Below are 16213 nucleotides of genomic sequence, written 5' to 3'. Positions count from 1 at the left end.
TACCTATATATCCATGTTAGCCAGGCTGGTCTTGAATTGCTGGCCTGAAGTGAACTGCCCATGTCAGCCTCCCAAAGTGCTGGGATTACAGGCATGAGCCACCGTGCCCAGCCTATCACAGTCTTCATGACAGTTTGAATTGGTGTTCTACTAAAACTGCTTCTCAGTCTTGGAAAAGAAAAAAAATATGTGTCTGCTATGATTCTGATGTTACTTCAATTCCTGACAATACTTCAACTGGCAAAAAAAGAAAAAAGAAAAGAAAAATAAAATTATAAAAGAAATTAAGCATCTGAGTTTTGTTTTCCTTCCATAAAATACCTGCTCTACAGACTTTATTGGATTATTATAAACACAAAAGGGGTACCTGAAGGTTAAGTGAAAAGGCAATAAGGCTTGTTTGCCCTGGAGCCCAATTGTATGGGTTTGTATCAAGTCACCAACCATCTTCCTTTTTTTCTTTTTTAATGAGACAGTGTCTTGCTCTGTCACTCAGGCTGGAGTGCAGTAGTACAGTCACAGCTCATTGTAGCCTTGAACTCTGGGGCTCAAGTGGTCCTCCCACCTCAGCCTCCTGAGTAGCTGGGACTATAGGCATATATCACCGTGCCTGGCTAATTTTTTGTATTTTTTTGTAGAGATGGAGTTTTGCTATGTTGCCAAGGCTCGTCTCAAACTCCTAAAATCAAGTGATCCTCCCACCTTGGCCTTGCAAAGGGCTGGGATTACAGATATGAGCCACCGCACCCAGCCACCAAACTGCTTTCTAGCTGTGTGGCCTCACTTAGGTACATGGCCTCTGGAGCTACCACATTCCCCTCCCACAGTTGTCAAAATGAGACTATCTCAGAAAAGCACTCAGCACAGAACCAGCCACCATGGCAAGCCCTCTATAAAGGCTGGCTAGCACTAACATTGCTATAGCTGTTATGAAAGGGTCCCATTAACGTTAAAGGGCACAGTGGGCAGGCGCTGTCACCATACAGGAGGTGAGCGTCACACTGAAGCCACCTGGCAGTTACCTCGGGGGCATGGTAGGAGATGCACTGGAAGATCCAGTCCATGGCAGGCGGGTACAAGGGGAGGTAAGATGGGAGCTCCACTCCTTGGACCACCAGCTGGTTCTGGACCGTATCCCCATGAATCTACAGGAGGCCAAACAAACACTTAGAAAAGGAGGGGAAAAACCAAACAACAAACAAAACATACACAGCTCACAGACTGTGCATACTTGTAAGCATGTGGACAGCCCTAAGAGAAATAGCCTGGTTTCTTGGTTGTTTTTTTTTTTAAACCAAAAAAAAAACACAGAAAGTTTCTCATGTCACCAAGCCGAGCTGTTTTGGGAATGAGCGCTGTGGAAAGCAGGAACCTGATAAAAATGGAGCCAGCAGATGCTCAGAAGCAAGGCTGATCGACTGGAGACGTTTCCTGTTAACACATGCATATTAACTTTCTCCGCTTATTCAGTACAATCAACACATTTTAATTGTCTACAACAGAAGCTAGTGTAATTTTCCAGAGCTTGCACATTTAAAGAGCTTTAAGGCATTTTCAACTTGGAAAACCAACTGGGTTTTGTGAATCTGCTATCATAGAACTGTTATATCGATGAGCTATTCTGATAGTGTTCTCTTACCTGTTTGAACGTAAGGAGGAAGTCAAAAAAGTTCTTATTTAGGGTTTCTTTGAGATGTGGGGCCACTTCCATTCCCACCTGCAGCCAGACAAATGGAAAAAACTGGTTGCAAATAATAACTATAGTATGATTTTATTTTTGGAAATTAAAAAATATATATACCTATGTTTATAGACACAGAAAAAGTCCAGAAAATTATTATTATTATTATTATTATTATTATTTTGAGATGGAGTCTCGCTCTGTTGCCAGGCTGGAGTGCAGTGGGTGCGATTTTAGCTGACTGCAACCACCGACTCCCTGGTTCAAGGGATTCTCCTGCCTCAGCCTCTCGAGTAGCTGGAATTACAGGCATGTGTCACCATGCCCGGCTGATTTTTATATTTTTAGTAGAGACAGGGTTTCACCACATTGGCCAGGATGGTCTTGACCTTCTGACCTCATGATCTGCCCACCCTGGCCTCTCAAAGTGCTGGGATTACAGGTGTGAGCCACAGCGCCCGGCCTATTTTTTTTTTTCCTTATCTGTTTTTTTGTTTTGTTTTGAGACGGAGTCTCACTCTGTTGCCCAGGGTGGAGTGCAGTGGCACGATCTTGGCTCACTGCAACCTCCACCTCTCGGGTTCAAGAAATTCTCCTGCCTCAGCCTCCCAAGTAGCAGGGATTACAGGCATGTGTCACGACACTTGGCTAATTTTTGTATTTTTAGTAGAGACGGGGTTTCACCATGTTGGCCGGGCTGGTCTCCAACTCCTGACCTCAGATGATCTGCCTGCCTCGGCCTACCAAAGTGCTGGGATTACAGGTGTGAGCCACCACGCCCAGCCTGATTTCTTTTTCAGTGAACATGTATTGCTTTTATAAGAAAGACCACAGAAGCTATTTTTAATAAAAAAGGGCAACATTTGCAGAAATCATCTTTGCCCTTCCCCAAAGGTATTGAATGTATTTCTGAACAGACGACCAAGAGAACAAATCAATACAGAACTAAAAAGGAATGTACTCTCAAGATTGTGTATACAATAAAAAAATGATAAACACACATGGGGCTGTGCTTATTAGACGAAGCACAAAGATTATGGTATGTGAGAGAGTCAGCTTGAATTCCAGATGTGGTGCTGCCCCCGTTACATGCATAGTTAAAAGCTATACAAATCCATTCTTTGCAAGGCAGAGATAAGAGCAGACATAAATTTTAATACATTTTATGCAATTTTATATAACATGAGCATGAAGTGTAACAATGCTATAATCCACTGGGTCCTGACTTCATTGTTAAAAAACAGACTGTAACATTTCTAGCTGAAGAAATTTACTAATCATAGAGAAGGTGCCCGTACTGGGGTTAGATGGAAAAGTAGAGGGATGAGCTACGGAGGGGAGTTCATAGGTTTAAAACACAACATCACGGTGTTTCTTAAACTGAGCTCCTCAGAAACGCTTCATTTCCAAATTGCTGCTTAACCGCAAAAACAACTTCGTAGGCTGGGCTGCAGTGGCTCACACCTGTAATCCCAGCACTTTGGGAGGCCCAGGTGGGCCAATCACTTGAGGTTAGGAGTTTGAGACCAGCCTGGCCAACATGGTGAAACTCTGTCTCTACTAAAAACACAAAAATTAGCCGGGTGTGGTGGTGCACGCCTGTAGACCCAGCTACTTGGGAGGTTGAGGTGGGAGGATCGCTTGAACCCGGGAGGTGGTGGTTGCAGTGAGCAAGATTGTGCCACTCTCCAGCCTGGGCAACAAAGTGAGACTGGTTCCCCATTTCTTCAAATGGGGAGAGATTTCTCCCATTCACCTTCCACTACCCAGAGGTCATGATGGGTAACAATAATAATGTTTTTCAGATGGCATTTGAGAACCACCAGGGCGTTAAATTCCAAGAGCAGCTCTGTGATTGCTGGGTACAGGAAGTGCTGTTTTCAAGGACAAGCACATAGATTAAATATATATATATATGCTAACAAGAAATATCAGATCCAGTTCTACAGTGTTCTGATTCTCCTTCCACTTAATCATATTGTAGAAAAGACAATAATTATCTGTTAGGTGACAGCAAAGGCTGGCCTGGTGGCTGAGCCATGGAGATGAGCTGAAGCGGCTGTGAGTTAGGAGTTAATCATACCTTCCTTTAATAAACAGCTTCAAGCTCCCCCCACTCTCTACCCACTCAGAGCTTTTGTTTTCTGTTTTTCTCTTCTCATCGGGCCAAATGAGCAGCTTGGATATCTGCTTGGGTCTAAAAGATTTCTACCCAGAGCAGCAAGGCTATTGCTCATGATTCCCATCTGCTGTTTCGGCCTGCCCAGCATTCATCCCCGCCATTGCTGGTATCAGCAAATTAGATTTGTCTCTGGGGAATCAAACCTTCCTCTTGGACCATGAGGTTTGTGGTGGAGCTGGATCCACCTCACCCTGAGCTCCATGCAAGGGCATGTGACCCAGTCAGTAAGTACCCAGACACCAACCCCAGACCCCAACCCATGGCCACGTGACTAGTCTAGGGGTGGACAAGCAACCCGAGGTAATCCACCAAGAATCAGCCCTGAGGCTCTGGCTAGATCTACTGGCAAGAAGACACACTTTCCAATAAGGTTCCTAAGGTGGTAGGATGGAAGCCAAGGCCACTATGGGCCATCATATAAAAAAAAGCAAGCCACAGAATGAAGCCAACTCAAAGAACAGCAGAGCTGAGTGATGTGGGGAGAGGCTGATTCTTGACAGCACCCTTTGAGGGCCTGCATCCAGCCATGCCTGCACTACCCCTAGCCTCTCCAGACACTGGCCAGTAAGTTCCTATTTTTGCTTAAAGTAGTATGAACTGGGTTTTTGCCACTTGCAACTGAAAGAAATCTTACTAATACACAGGCTGTCTCTTTTTGTTTGTTTGTTTGAGGCAGTCTTGCTCTGTCACCCAGGTTGCAGTGCAGTGGCGTGATCTTGGCTCACTGCAACCTCTGCCTCCTGGGTTCAAGTGATTCTCGTGCCTCAGCCTCCCGAGTAGCTGGGACTACTGGTGTGTATCACCACGCCCGGCTAATTTTTTTGTATTTTTTAAAGTAGAGACGGGTTTTTGCCATGTTGGCCAGGCTGGTCTTGAACTCCTGACCTCAAGTGATCTGCCCGCCTCGGCCTCCCAAAATGCTGGGATTACAGGCATGAGCCACCGTGCTTGGTCTCTCTTACTCTTTTAATGTTAAAGAGACTTTTAGAAACTACCCAACCAGTGGAATCAATGCATTGCCTGGACTGACAAAAATAATTTCAACAGACGCAGGGCACTCTACTACCAATCTTGCTGGGGGGGTCTGCTCTGTCCTCTGCATCTTCTCCTCATTGTCACTGTGTTTCAAGTTGCATCTGCCATTCAAAGGCACTTTATATGTAACAAACATGATCGTGTACCCTAACTCACGTACCTGATCTCAAACATTAAAAGGGAACAGGCTTGCAAAAAATACATACTTCCCCACATTCTGATTTCTCTTTAATAACCAGAATTATTTGCATAAGAGACAGCATGATTCTAAGTCTTTATCACCGGGTCTCCGATATCAGGCCTTATTCAAATGATGTCAAGATGTGTTCAAAGCATTTGCTATGTTCTACAAGGTGAAAGGCAGCAGAGAAGAAATACATAAACAAGGCTGGGCACGGGGGCTCACACCTGTAATCCCAGCAATTTGGGAGGCCGGGGAAGGCAGATTACCTGAAGTGAGGAGTTCAAGACCAGCCTAGCCAACATGGTGACACCCCGTCACTACTAAAAATACAAAAAGTAGCTGGGCATGGTGGCAGGTGCCTGTAATCCCAGCTACTCGGGAGGCTGAGACATGAGAATCGCTTGAACCCAGGAGGCAGAGGTTTCAGTGAGCTGAGATTGCACCACTGCACTCCAGCCTGGGCAACAGAGTGAGACTCTGGTGCAAAAAAACAAAACAAAACAAAACGAAACAAAAAAAGGCCGGGTGCGGTGGCTCATGCCTGCAAACCCAGCACTTTGAGAGGCCGGGGCGGGCGGATCATGAGGTCAAGAGATTGAGACCATCATGGCCAACATGGTGAAACCCCGTCTCTACTAAAAATACGAAAATTAGCTGGGCGTGGTAGCGCACACCTGGAGTCCCAGCTACTCGGGAGGCTGCAGCAAAAGAATTGCTTGAACCCTGGAGGCAGAGGTTAGTGCGAGCTGAGATCACACCACTGCACTCCAGCTGGGCAACAGAGTGAGACTCCATCTCAAAAAAAAAAAAAAAAAGGAAAAAGAAATATGCAAACAATATCTTTGCATCTCTCCCAGAGGATGTGGCATTGTGTTCTGTGCACAGTAGGGCCTCAGCAAACACTGACTTGGGAGGAGTATTCAAGCTTTAATATATTCAAAAGTTGTCCTTGGAAACACACCTGATATCTCTGGATGGAAAATCCCCCCCAGGTTTCAAGCAGTGGGCGATGCATACACACTTCAGCCTCTGCTGCAAAGAGGGAAGAGGATGCCCTTAAACGAAAGGCTTTTTCTTTCATTCTCAGTATCAAGAAACAGACCTATAAAAAGTGCCCTTCCTAATGGATATCTGCTCCTCACTCTGAGGGCACTGACTTAGTTTTTCGTGACACTTGAGAGACCACAGGGCTTCCGACATTTGCTGGCTGTCATGCAGAAGAGGCAAATCACAGGCTACATGTTCTCGCCTTCTGATTTAATAAGGTGCAAACTCATGGGGGAGGCTCTAACTGCAGCTTTGTCCTCAAGGAAGTCTGGGGCTTATCAGGTGCAATGATCCCTCTCTAAGGATGTGCAATATTGATGGGACGATAGGGAAGATTCTCGTTGCTAGGGGGAGTCCTGACAGAGGCAAAGCCCCTGTGTGAGCTGAAGAAAACTATGGAGAGACCATATACTGGCCGGGCGCAGTGGCTCACGCCTGTAATCCCAGCACTTTGGGAGGCCAACGTGGGCAGATCACTTGAGGTCAGGAGTTCGAGACCAGCCTGGCCAACATGGTGAAACCCCATCTCTACTAAAAATACAAAAATTAGACGGGCATGGTGGCGGACACCTGTAATCTCAGCTACCCAGGAGGCTGAGACAGGAGAATCATTTGAGCCCAGGCAGTGGAGGTTGCAATGAGCCGAGATGGCGCCACTGCACTCCAGCCTGGGCGACACAGTAAGACTCCATCTCCAAAAAAAAGAAAGACCATATAACCTCCATTGGTTACATTTTTCCATACACAAAAAACTTAATAGCTTAGCTGAAGCCTCACGGTGCTTTAAAGCAGGGCATGGGCAAGTAATTTCTAATCAGTCCCTCTACCCCCTTTCACAGCAGCCACCTAAGTCAGGCCACACAGACCCTGAGGCCTGCCATCATGTGGGACACTGCTCCCCTGCCAAGCAGAAAACTAATAAAGCAATCAAAGTCAAGACAAAGGAAGAGCATGTTTGAAGTCAATGAAAAGCAACCTGTTAGCCCAAAGGCCCTGGGAACCTCCTTCCCAGCAAGAACTGAGAAACAATTAATTCTGAAAACCAGTTCATTTGTAAGAAGATGACCTTAAACATCCCCTAATTAGAGCTATGGTAAGTTGGTCTACTTTAAAATTAATTTTTAAAAGAAACCCTACAGTTCTACTTTCTGTGGCAGAGCCATGATCTAAAATTAGCCGCTAATAAAGTCCTTCTCTCAATGACTTGCGGGGTGGTGGGGAAGGAGGGCCCTGTGTGAACATTCAAGGAGACGGGCGGCAGCCGTGCCGTCAAGGGCAGTGACTCGCATGGCCTACCCGGCACAGGTAGGCACGGGCATACACCGACACCAGCGGGTCTCCGATCCCTCTGATCATGCATGTCAACCGGGGCAGGCACTCTGAAATTCCCCTGCGAGAGACAAAAAAAGGCCAGCATTATATTCAACGTGAGAACTCGCTGTTCTTTTATTTTTTAAATAAAGATAAAGACTTCCTAAATTTCACGGAGGGGGGGAAAAATCAAGTTTCAGTAACAAACCAAGGTCAAAGTTTCAGTTTTCTAAGGCAATGTAACAACAGTCTTTCTCTTCTGATACAATTCATTCATTGAATGATTTCTTTCATCGTTATCATTTGCTCAGTGGTGGAGGCTAACCACATTTTTTCCCCAGTCGAGGTCACATTTATTTTATTAATTTTAACAGTTTTTGTCTTCAATTATTTTCCATCGACTGGGCACCCCTTGATCTTCTCTCCACATGTATTTTGATTTGCCACAGATTTACTGTCCCGTATCCTGTTCCTTCCGTGAATCTCAGGCTGGCATCTGACATCCTCCAACCACCAACAATGTGAATTACAATTTATTTCACCTGCAACGTATGTCTTCCCTCTGCCTAAGGCATTATCCTCCTCCAACTGGTGAGGCAAAATAATGTTTCTTCAGCCCCCATGTTATTCCCCCAAACTATTCCAGGCAACCCTAGATCCAAATCCAACACACTTGAGATAAATTCTAAATCCAGTCAGAAGAGCTATCTGTGGAGCACCGTGAATCAGTCACTCCTGGGCTTCAAGGAATTTATTATCTAGCTATCTAACATGACTCAGCATTTCACCTGCTCTGCAGAAAGCAGATCTGGGTCCCCCACGTCCTGTAACTACTCTCAAAACATTGTGATAAATTGAGTAGCATGGACCTAAGCCACTAAGGGCAAAGGCTTCTGCTTCTGACGTCATTTTCATCATCATCATCATCAACAGCAGCCAACATGGAGGATGGGCCCACCGTGTGCCAGGGTGACTCTCATTGTTGCATGTGTGACCCAAAGGACCCCCTCAGACCTCTTCTTAGGGTCATGTTCCCAGGAGAGGGAGCCAGAGGTTCTGAGGCTGTAAGTAACTTGTTCAAGACCATACAGCTAGTACCAGTACAGCCAAGATTCAAATCCAGTTGAGCTGATCTTCCATGACCTCCTTAACCAACTTCTCCAGGCTTGAGTTTTCCTCTCTCTCATATGGGGATTAGGATGGTGTCTCTACTTCATTCAGTTTTCATTTGGATTCAATGAGAAAAAGAACAGAAGGTGCTTAACACACATTAAGTACTCAGTGAATAATGGCTACTATTACATTGCCATTACTATCTGTGTACACACGGGAGATTTTTAGAAATTTTATGGTTCTAGATTTTACCGAAGAGCCTTACGTTTTGGAGAGGAATTTGTTACATTTCAGGATGGATGCCTCCACGTAACTACAAAAACATCCTGTTAAGGAAGATGTTTTCCAGAAAGGTCTACTCCCTGTGGAGAAAAGACTAAACTATCCATGAATAGAAGTAGGCGGGTCTTAGGAGATGGGGACCACAGTGGCCCTCCACAATCCAGCGAACTAAGGTAGCTTATGGTTTCTACATATGGTTTTCAAAGTTTCATACTTATTTAAAACAAATTGTGGAAAATGTTATACGTTGATTCATAGTTGCATGCTGAAATATAAACTGGGTTTTGAGCATTTCTAATCAATGCTTTATGGGGAAAGAAAGAACTTTAGGTAACTAAGATGGAATTTATGTATAAGTCAAATTCTCTGTTCTTCAATAGTAGCATTTGCCCTGCAAAGCTGGACCCTGTTCTTTCAAGTTCTTGGAATCAGAGAAAACACAAATATGAAGCATTTTAATTGAGAGAATTAAGGTGGGAATGTTCCTCAAGGAAACAAATGCTTGACACATGGCATCGTATTCAAAGTAAAAGACAAAAAACTGGAAAGAGCAAGAGTCCAAGGGTTTCTACAGTGTGGCTTGCCCTGTATGTGTTTTCAGGCTAGCAACCGTAACGGGACCAAACTTTCAATAAGAATGTCAGGGCATCCCATCACATGGCTTCTATTAACAGTACAACTCTTTTAGCCTATCTTTAAAATCAACAGACCAAAAAAAAAAAAAAAAAAAAAAAGGATACAATCTTGGAATGAGTTCCCTGATGGAGGCAATCTTGAAAAACCAATTTAGGCATGTTTCCTTGGCCGTGTCATTTGCATTCTCTGGAGAAAAGTGATCTGTAATACAAAAAACAAGACCCATCAGCCCTCCTAAATCTCAGGATCTGTGTGAGTCCCTGGATAGGAATACATTACCCTGGAGCAGAAAAGGGGGTGACTCAGCCTGTTTCTTTCCTTCCAAATATCACTATTAGGAAGTAACTGATGATAACAATAGTTTACACAAACACAGGCTTTCTAAGTGCCAAGTGTCGTTCGCAGTGCTTTACAGACAGACAGCTCACCTGATCCCATATAGCAACCCTCTGAGGTATGTAGTTTTATTATCTTATTTTACAGATGCAGAGACCAAGGCACAGAGGAATGCAGTGACTCACCCAAGGCACACAGCAAGCAAATCTAAGAGTTAGAATTCAACCCAGGCACTCTGGCCCTGCGGCCGACATTCTTAGCCACTGCCTCTAATATAATCCAGAGGTTCTTGGTTACCTACCAGTCACTATGACAACATTGTTGAGAATTCCAGATGCTTTACGGACCTGCGACTGCAACATGAAATGTGATCTAAGCTTTTGCTCTACACATCACAATGGGCCAGAGGAAGGTAAAGCAAGGCCTCTGAGGTGAGAAACCAGCCAGAATTATGTTGCCGGCTCACGACTGGCTCCAAGAGAGTCATCTTGTGAAACTACCAGTTTACTCCATTAGCTATTCTCTTCCTCTTTAATAAAAGAACTCGCATTTTCCTGCAGGACACAGGGCCATCCTTGCAGCTAGGTGTGGTCACGCAGGTCAAGTTCTGGTCCCAGGATATATAAATAGAAGGGCAACTTCTGAGAAGTATCTTTAAGGGAAGGGGCTTGCCTTCCCTCACTTCTTCTTTCTGCTCACTGACTGGAATGCAGACATGACAGCTGGAACCTCTGCAGCCATACTGACCATGAGAGCAACAAGACAGAAGTGAGGATCCTTGGTACCAGGGGCTAGCTGGCCCATCGGCCCTGACCTTCATTACTGTTATTTTGAGTTTTCTGGAACTGGTACCCAAGCTTGATTTTGACATACATATTTTTAAACAGCAGAAATTTATTTCTCACAGTTCTGGACTTGACATACATCTTAAGGAATGGAAGAGAATATGGAGAAATGAAAGAAAAAACACAAAACTTACCAACACCATGAAGGCCTTTGTTAACCTCTCACATGGAAATGATTTCGGCAAAGATTAGAGCTCTATCCCACCACTGGACGTTTTATACTTTTAGGATTAATTCAAAAAGGGAGGAGCTGGCCAGGCACAGTGGCTCATGCCTGTAGCCCCAGCTACTTGGAAGGCTGAGGTGGGAGGATCAATAGAGCCCAGGAGTTTGAGGCTGCAGTGAGCTATGATTGAGCCACTGCACTCCAGCCTGGGCAGAGCGAGACAGAGTAAGACAGAGCAAGACCTTATTTATTTATTCTCTAAAAAATGAATAAATAAATTAAAAGGGAGAAGTTAGTTACTTTAGAATATAGCAAATGATTCTTAGCTTGTTGGCTTTCATCCTGTTTTGCAATGAGTCATTTTCATCCCTGATTCTGTCATTTGGTAGTATACGAAGGTGATCAAAATTCCCATAGAATCAGCAAAAAAAGATAAACCTCTAGGTACTTCTCTAGCAGAGAACAGTCACTAATCACAACTGCAGATATTTTGAAATTGCAATCTCCTCACTCTATTTTTGGATGTCTGGCATGCTTCATTCACTTGAGAACTATTTGCTTACCATTTTCAAAAGGATGGGAAATGACCATTTTCCCCTTTCCAGCCTAGATCTCTACACATGAAGTAACTTTTTTTTCTACTTTCAAGAGATCCAGACAGGAAAAGATAGCAGTTATTCTTACATTCATTTGTCAATCTTCTCTTTGGGGAGAGGGAAGAGCAGTGTTAATTTCCCTTCATATGACTGAATCTTGTGGCTTAAAACCCAAAAGCAAAAATAGGTCTCTGAGGTCATCTACAAAATCTCTCACTGTCTAGTTGAAGGAACTGAGATTCAGCAATGGCTACAACAAACTGGTTCAGGTTGCCTGAAAGAGTTGGAAATCAGGCTAAAGGCAGGCTGCCTTGCATACACGCATTGACTACAAGCTATACGACAATCTGCATACACCAATACAGAATCTTTAGGCTTTCCTTCCAGCTCAAGAGATAATTTAGGAAAAGGATTATGTTATGCGGGACTTTAAAATCTTACAGCAAACTAAATATTATATTCCTTTACTTCATGTGCTCAACACAAACGCCTTAAGGGCCAACTAAAGGTGGTGTTCCAGGCTTTGGGGAGATAACAGTGCACAAGGTAGATCCTATCTTCATGAAACTTACATTCCAGTGGGGTGAGACAAATGCTAAACAGGAAAGAGAATAAGCAGGCAAACAAATAAGATAATATCTAACAGCAGTAAGTACTATTAAAGATACTAAACTAGGTATTGGAATAAAGAGTGACTTGAGTGTGATTTAGGGGAAGGGGCTCATTAGATGCAGTGGTCAGAGAAGGCTCCCACAGAGGCGGCATTTGAGCTGAGCCCTGAATTACAAAAGGGAGCCAGCCATGCCTAGATGTGGAAGAAACATATTCCAGGGAGAGAAAACAGCAACTGCAAGGCGCTGAGGTAGGTATAACTTCACTATGGTCAAAGAACAAAAAGCAAGCCAATTTGCTGAGCAGAAACGGGAGCAGCCAGCATGACAAGCCAGTTCATACAGGGCTGAAGCCTTGGTGAGGAGTTTGAGAGTTTTTCTAAACATAATGGAAACCCCCTGAAGGGTTCTGAGCACAGGAATGGCAATGACACGACACAGTTTAGACTTTAGCACTTGGGCTGCTACATGGGGACTCCTTCAAAATCTGGAAATTAATTCAGAAGACACTTCAATATAACAAAGAACAGAGATTTTTTTTCTAGCTCCCACTTATTTTTCTTTTATGGTGCTGCTTTTTTTCAAACCTGAACTTCTGTGGGTATTTTAAGAGGAGGCAGGAGACCAATGAGTCTAGTTCTTTCATTTATTTGCCAAGTCTCTACCCTAGCAGAGAGAGGTCTCTTTACGTAACAGTGTTATAGGGATTGGCACCATCTTAGTTAGCATGTGCTGGAAAGGCCAGGTCAGTTAAGGCCACTGCTTATCCCAATGTGGCCCACATCAGCCACAGGGGAAAACTGAAGATGGGAATGCTGAGAAGATGGTGATGGGAACCATAATACAATAAGCCCAAATTATCTCTCCCAAGCTGGAAATAAAATGATTTGACTTCTCAGAGTCGATGGTCTCTTTATGCATAAGCTGGATTAAGAACTGTTGGGAAAAAATGACCACATCTAATAGTGTGTGATTTTCATGAACCCAAAAGACACTGTATCTTTCTCAACTCCGAAGAGCTATACCTTAGTTAAAATTCCTGAAGGCAAAGGGCTCAAGTATGAAATTCACCCAACAGAACTTGATTTAAATGGAAAGAATGAGTATAAATGCCACCAAATTTCTCTTCACACATAATCTCTTTGGGCAGAATTCTGCACAGGAGATTTCTAAAGCTTTCATGATAATTATACTTAAGAGTCACTCCTCAGATCACCAGCTTTGAAAAACATAATCTACTGTTCTTTTCAGGTTCTTGGAACTGGAGCTAACACAAGCAGATGAAGATTTTAGCTAAAAGGAAAACAAACAATGATATCATTTAAAGAAAAAAAAAACAAATCATTTGCTTTGCTCAAGATCAAAAATAGTTATTTGGAGAGGGAAGAATTTTAGTGATAAAAGTGCTATAATTAACGTATCTAAACGAGGACTCATCTGTTGTTTTGAACTTTTAAGTTTAGGCAAGGAGTTAGTTATTAGTAATTTTTCCTTAATTGGCCCTAAAATGTTGTTTGTATAGTCACTGAGGACTGGGAGAAAGGAAGATTATTGCAGTAGAGGCAAACTCAAATGCTTCTGGGGGCCAGGCAGGTAAATATGAAAATTTTTAAGAGGTTGGGTATACAACAATAGGAAGAACTACAGCCTGTTTCAAAAGTCATTTTCTTTTAAATGCTGTTGTTGCCAAAAAAAAAAACCTATGTTGGTTCAGTTCCACCTGTTGGCTCAAGTTTGCTGCCAATGGTATAGCATGCTACATGCTGGCAAGTGTGAATTAAATAAATGGATTCAGCCGGGCGTGGTGGCTCATGCCTTTGGCCCAGCACTTTGGGAGGCCAAGGTGGGTGGATCACCTGAGGTCAGGAGTTGAAGACCAGCCTGGCCAACATGGTGAAACCCCATCTCTACTAAAAATACAAAAATTAGCTGGGTGTGGTGGTGCACACCTGTAATCCCAGCTACTTGGGAGGCTGAGGCAGGAGAATCGCTTGAACCCAGGAGGCGGAGGTTGCAGCGAGCCGAGATTGCGTCATTGCCCTCCAGCCTGGGTAACAAGAGTGAAACTCCATCTCAAAAATAAATAAATAAATAAACAATTCAGATTTCCCAAATCCTCAAGCCAGCAGAGAAGGCCTTTCCTTTCCACTTGGGCTGGCCTCTGCCTGCCTCTCCCAGATCACTGCCTCCAACCCTGAGATGGCCAGAACATAGGAGGAGCTGCTGAAAAAACATCATCACAGGTGTGGCGCAGTGGCGTGGAGCGTCCCAAAGAAAAACCACATGAGCCACATTAAAAAGGTCAAAAACTGGGGAAATTAATTTTAATCATGTACTTTAACCCGATTCATCCAGAATACCGTTTCAACATGTAATCAACATAAACACTATTAGTGAGCTACTTTACCGTCTTTTACTTGTACTGAGACTTTGAAATCCGGTGCCTTTTTTAATAGTTACGTCGCATCTCAATTTGGACTGGCCACATCTCAAGTGCTCAAGAGCAACACGTGGCCAGTGGCTGCTGTACTGGACAATGTAGATGCAGCACTAAGAAAGAGCAAGGCTCTCAGTAGCTGGTGGCAGGGCCCTGGGCAAGACTCTTCCGTACTGGGTCTGCCCATCTCTGATGAAACAAGATGCGTCCTAAAAGCACTTCGAGACCTAAAAAGCCTTCGAGAGCTAAAGCACTTCGAGACCTAAAAATCCTAAAAGCCTGTTGAGTTCTGTCTCTTTCTGACAAATGTGCACATTAAATAGTATTAAAAAGACAGGCCAAGCACAATGGCTCATGCCTATAATCCCAGCACTTTGGGAGGCTGAGGTGGGAGGACTGCTTGGGCCCAGAAGTTTGAGAGCAGCTTGGGCAACATAGGGAGACCCCGTGTCTACAAAGATGAAAAAGTAAAAATATTAAATAGAAAAAAAAAAAAAAAGGGACGGGCACGGTTGCTCATGCCTATAATCCCAGCACTTTGGGAGGCCGAGGCAGACGAATCACTTGAGGTCAGGAGTTTGAGATCAGCCTGGCCAACATGGTAAAAACGCTGTCTCTACTAAAAATACAAAAATTAGCCAGGTGTGGTGGCAGGCACCAGTAGTCCCAGCTACTGAGGAGGGTGAAGCAGGAGAATCGCTTGAATCCGGGAGGCAAAGGCTGCAGCGAGCCAAGATTATGCCACTGCCCTGCAGCCTGGGTGACAGAGCAAGAGTCCATCTCAAAAAAATTAAATAAAGATAAATTGATCGATTGATGGACAGATAGGAAGCAGAAGGAGAGAGAAAAGGAGAGGGTGGGAGAGGAGGAGGGAGAGGAAGAGAGAGGAGAGAGAGGGAGGAATAAACGAAAGAGGAAAGAAGGAAGAATATAGGTCAGGTTATAGGTTACTGTCACAAACACTTTCTATTCACCTCCTGGGAAGCCCCACTGCAGGAGCAGAGGGAAGTGGAGCGGCAATGGAGCAAGCTGGTTGCTCTAGCTTGGACAGATGAGAACGTTTCCTCATAGCAGTGCTCGGAAGTTAAAAAGAGGAATAAAGGCAAAGGATGCTGCAGCTGAGAGTCCTGCATTGCCAGACACATCATTCTTACCATTTATACGACAAAAGAAATTCATCATCCACTTGTCCCATTATAACCTCCTGGGAATTTAAACTTGATTGACAGTCAATTTAATGCAAAATCATTTGGGTATAGATTGTGAATTCAAAGCATCAATTACTATTGATCTATTTGACATCATTCTTTAATATACATAAAGTCGTTTTTGTTTTTTTTTTCCAAGCAAGTTGCTTCTTAGGAGGGAACGATACATAGGAAAAATATTAAAGTCAAGCAGCAGAGGAAAATATGTTGGTGTGAAAGTTTGGCTGACTCTAACTGTGAGGCCTTTTCACTCTTGCAGATTCAAATGACTTGCATGAGTTCCTACACGGGCCATTTAGAAACCTTCTAATGTTTTTAGAAGACTGAGATGATCAGAAATCTTCAAAGGTGTTTCTTTTACTTTAACACACCCAAAATTAAATCCTTTATCAAGCTTCAATGAATCCTGACTCAATAAAAGCCTTCTAGTCTTGACTCCAGGACAGAATGACACCCCAGGAACAGCTGCGACATTACCTGGTAAGACGCTGCGGCTATCCACACACATGGAAAAGATGCGCTCGTACACGAGCTTTCCTGGGA

General features: G+C 43.8%; 1 protein-coding gene across 3 annotated transcripts in view; it reads right to left on the bottom strand.

Moving 5' to 3' along the window:
- The window catches only part of VPS35L (VPS35 endosomal protein sorting factor like), a 145393-nt gene that overhangs the window by 82778 nt on the left and 46402 nt on the right, over window positions 1–16213 (bottom strand). For 2 of the 3 annotated variants that reach the window (XM_004057286.5, XM_055365380.2), the window contains exons 9-14: window positions 16148–16207; window positions 9576–9672; window positions 8819–8866; window positions 7426–7519; window positions 1640–1717; window positions 1023–1145 (exon numbers count right to left, since the gene is read on the bottom strand). In XM_004057286.5, coding sequence (XP_004057334.4) covers window positions 1023–1145; window positions 1640–1717; window positions 7426–7519; window positions 8819–8866; window positions 9576–9672; window positions 16148–16207 — 500 coding nt within the window. Of the gene's footprint in view, window positions 1–1022; window positions 1146–1639; window positions 1718–6043; window positions 6115–7425; window positions 7520–8818; window positions 8867–9575; window positions 9673–16147; window positions 16208–16213 lie in introns of those variants that run through there. The other variant, XM_031002796.3, reaches the window with a different exon arrangement.

The sequence above is a fragment of the Gorilla gorilla genome, chromosome 18, assembly GCF_029281585.2.
Source record: "Gorilla gorilla gorilla isolate KB3781 chromosome 18, NHGRI_mGorGor1-v2.1_pri, whole genome shotgun sequence".
NCBI lineage: Eukaryota > Metazoa > Chordata > Mammalia > Primates > Hominidae > Gorilla > Gorilla gorilla.
The sequence above is the reverse complement of the archived record's forward strand: the minus strand, read 5'-3'. Positions and strand labels throughout refer to the sequence as shown.